This window comes from Solanum pennellii, chromosome 10 (assembly GCF_001406875.1).
Source record: "Solanum pennellii chromosome 10, SPENNV200".
NCBI lineage: Eukaryota > Viridiplantae > Streptophyta > Magnoliopsida > Solanales > Solanaceae > Solanum > Solanum pennellii.
The window spans coordinates 78,734,739-78,736,869 of record NC_028646.1 but is presented as its reverse complement, the minus strand read 5'-3'; the positions used below and the strand labels follow the sequence as shown (position 1 = coordinate 78,736,869).

General features: G+C 37.1%; 1 protein-coding gene across 1 annotated transcript in view; it reads left to right on the top strand.

The window, feature by feature from the left end:
* LOC107002397 (pre-mRNA-splicing factor prp12) overlaps positions 1 to 1,823 on the top strand; it is a 13,562-nt gene extending 11,739 nt beyond the window's left edge. The window contains exons 14-15 of the mRNA XM_015200409.2: positions 535 to 643; positions 1,005 to 1,823. Of these exons, the coding sequence (XP_015055895.1) occupies positions 535 to 643; positions 1,005 to 1,202 (307 nt within the window). The 3' untranslated portion in view covers positions 1,203 to 1,823. The remainder of the gene's footprint in view (positions 1 to 534; positions 644 to 1,004) is intronic.
* Positions 1,824 to 2,131: the final 308 nt, after the last annotated feature.

Below are 2,131 nucleotides of genomic sequence, written 5' to 3'. Positions count from 1 at the left end.
TAGGTGATTGCTTTAGTTCAAATCAGCTAATTCTCTTCATTGAAATGTTAAGTAGTTAATCTATGCATTTTTAGATGTCTCAGCATGTTGGCTCTTCTGCAGTATTAGAATGTCAGTGGGACTTCTCTTGGTTCTTGTTTGTGAGATTTGAACTGATTGAATTCAACTTTTCTCTTGAATGGCTAGTATAGGGCATCCCCCCCAGTTGGATTTTCCTGATTTGCAGTAGTTTAGGAGTTATTAGTCCTTCTTAAGTACTGTAGCCGGTGTCTCTTCTCTTCTTACCCACTCCTTCTGTGCTGCAGAAATGGGAGAGCAATATCATAAGTAGTTTCTGAAGTGTGTTGGTACTCTGTTTTATCCATAAAAGGGGGATGTTAATTTGTTATTAAGAATGAATGACTCGTAACATGAATTAAACGTTAAAGGACTTTTAAGTAAATGCCAAATGTTGTATTTTCAATTGGCTTCATGTATTTTCTATGCAAAAAAATAACTGTTGAAGTAACTTTGAAAAGATTTACTTTCTCATAGGGAGGAATATGATCTCTTAGAAGCAGTACAGGCCAGGCTTGTCATCCATCCGCTGACTGCTCCTATTTTGGGAAATGACCATACTGAATATCGTTGTCGTGGGAGTATGGTAAGAGATGTAATTTTTGTTATAGATCTAGTACCTTTTACGTTTATTGTTCTTATTTTGTATAATGTTTTGGAATAACATGGTCAATTAGCCTATCCGGACATGCATGAGACTGAGGCATAATGAGGGTCAATCTGTCAAGGGAATAGAAGTAGGAAAGGGCCATTGTTGGCCGCTCAGTCGGGGGTGTGCTGTAAACAGTGGAACTTTTCCTCAATCTTGCTTTCTGTAGTTCTCGTTTTCCTTGACAAATTGTTTTAGGTTTGCAAGGCAGAAACCGGAGAGCTATGTTTTTCATATTGCTGTTTATAAATCTACCTGAAACTGTCACTCATTATTCTTTCGTCTTTTCAAACTACAGGCTAGGGTACCTAAAGCTCTGGATGGTGATATGCTTGCTCAGTTCTTGGAGCTTACTAGTATGCAACAAGAAGCTGTATTAGCATTGCCTCTTGGCGCACAAAACACAATTATGTTCAATTCGAAGCAATCTCCTGATCCAATTACTGTTAATCAGGTTGTGCGACTGCTAGAACGAATTCATTATGCCCTGAACTGAATATCAGGTTTATCTTTGTCCTGATGCTTTGAGAGCTGTTTACTCGGTATTTGATTGACCGCGAAATCAAGTGGCCTTTGTTAGTGCCAATTGCCCATCTGTTCATATTTTTGGAAGCAAGCAAGGTGATTATCTGTGATTGCCAGATGATGTTTGGAGCTGGGTTTAACATTGTCTACATGCAGGCTATTCTGGTTTGTTTCGCTGTTGTTGGGTTGGGTTGGGGGTTGGGAGTTGGGAGTTGGGAGCTAGGTTGACTCTTCACTCTTGATGCTGCACCCATGTCGGATTCTCCAACAATACACTACTTTTGAAGAAGAATTCGGCACGCGTGTCTTGACAATTTTAAAGAGTTCAAGCAACATAGATTGGGGTAATGCAGAAATAATTTTGCAGGGCGCTTCCTTCATGGTAATAGTCTGTACCCAGTTTTGTAGCTTCACTTAATTGTTGTAAATATATGTTTAGCGGCCTCGATGGACATAATTATTCAATATTTATTTGATAAAATAATCGAGGTGCTTCAAAGGAAAAAAAAGAAAAAATCAAAACTGGAGCTCGATTTAATTGGTCAGAATAGTAATCTTCCTAATTCCCTGGTGTTATATGGTAAATTCCTAATTTTTATATCACCATAATATTCATGAGTTAATACATGGAAACATTGTCTAAATTCTATAAGTAGGCTGCTAAATATCCGAAGTATACTCTTAAGAATTATACAATTTTATGTATCGCTCCTCCAACTTTCTATACAAGGTTTTATAAAGGTTTCACAAAAAAATCATCTGAAAGTTTTATCATCAAAAAATTCATGGTACACACGAAAAATTTAAAAAAATCGCGTAATTAATATAAATTGGTGGCCAAATGCCCAAAATAGATTCATAAAATTGTGTTCAACTCCCAACAGAGGGTTCATTAAATGT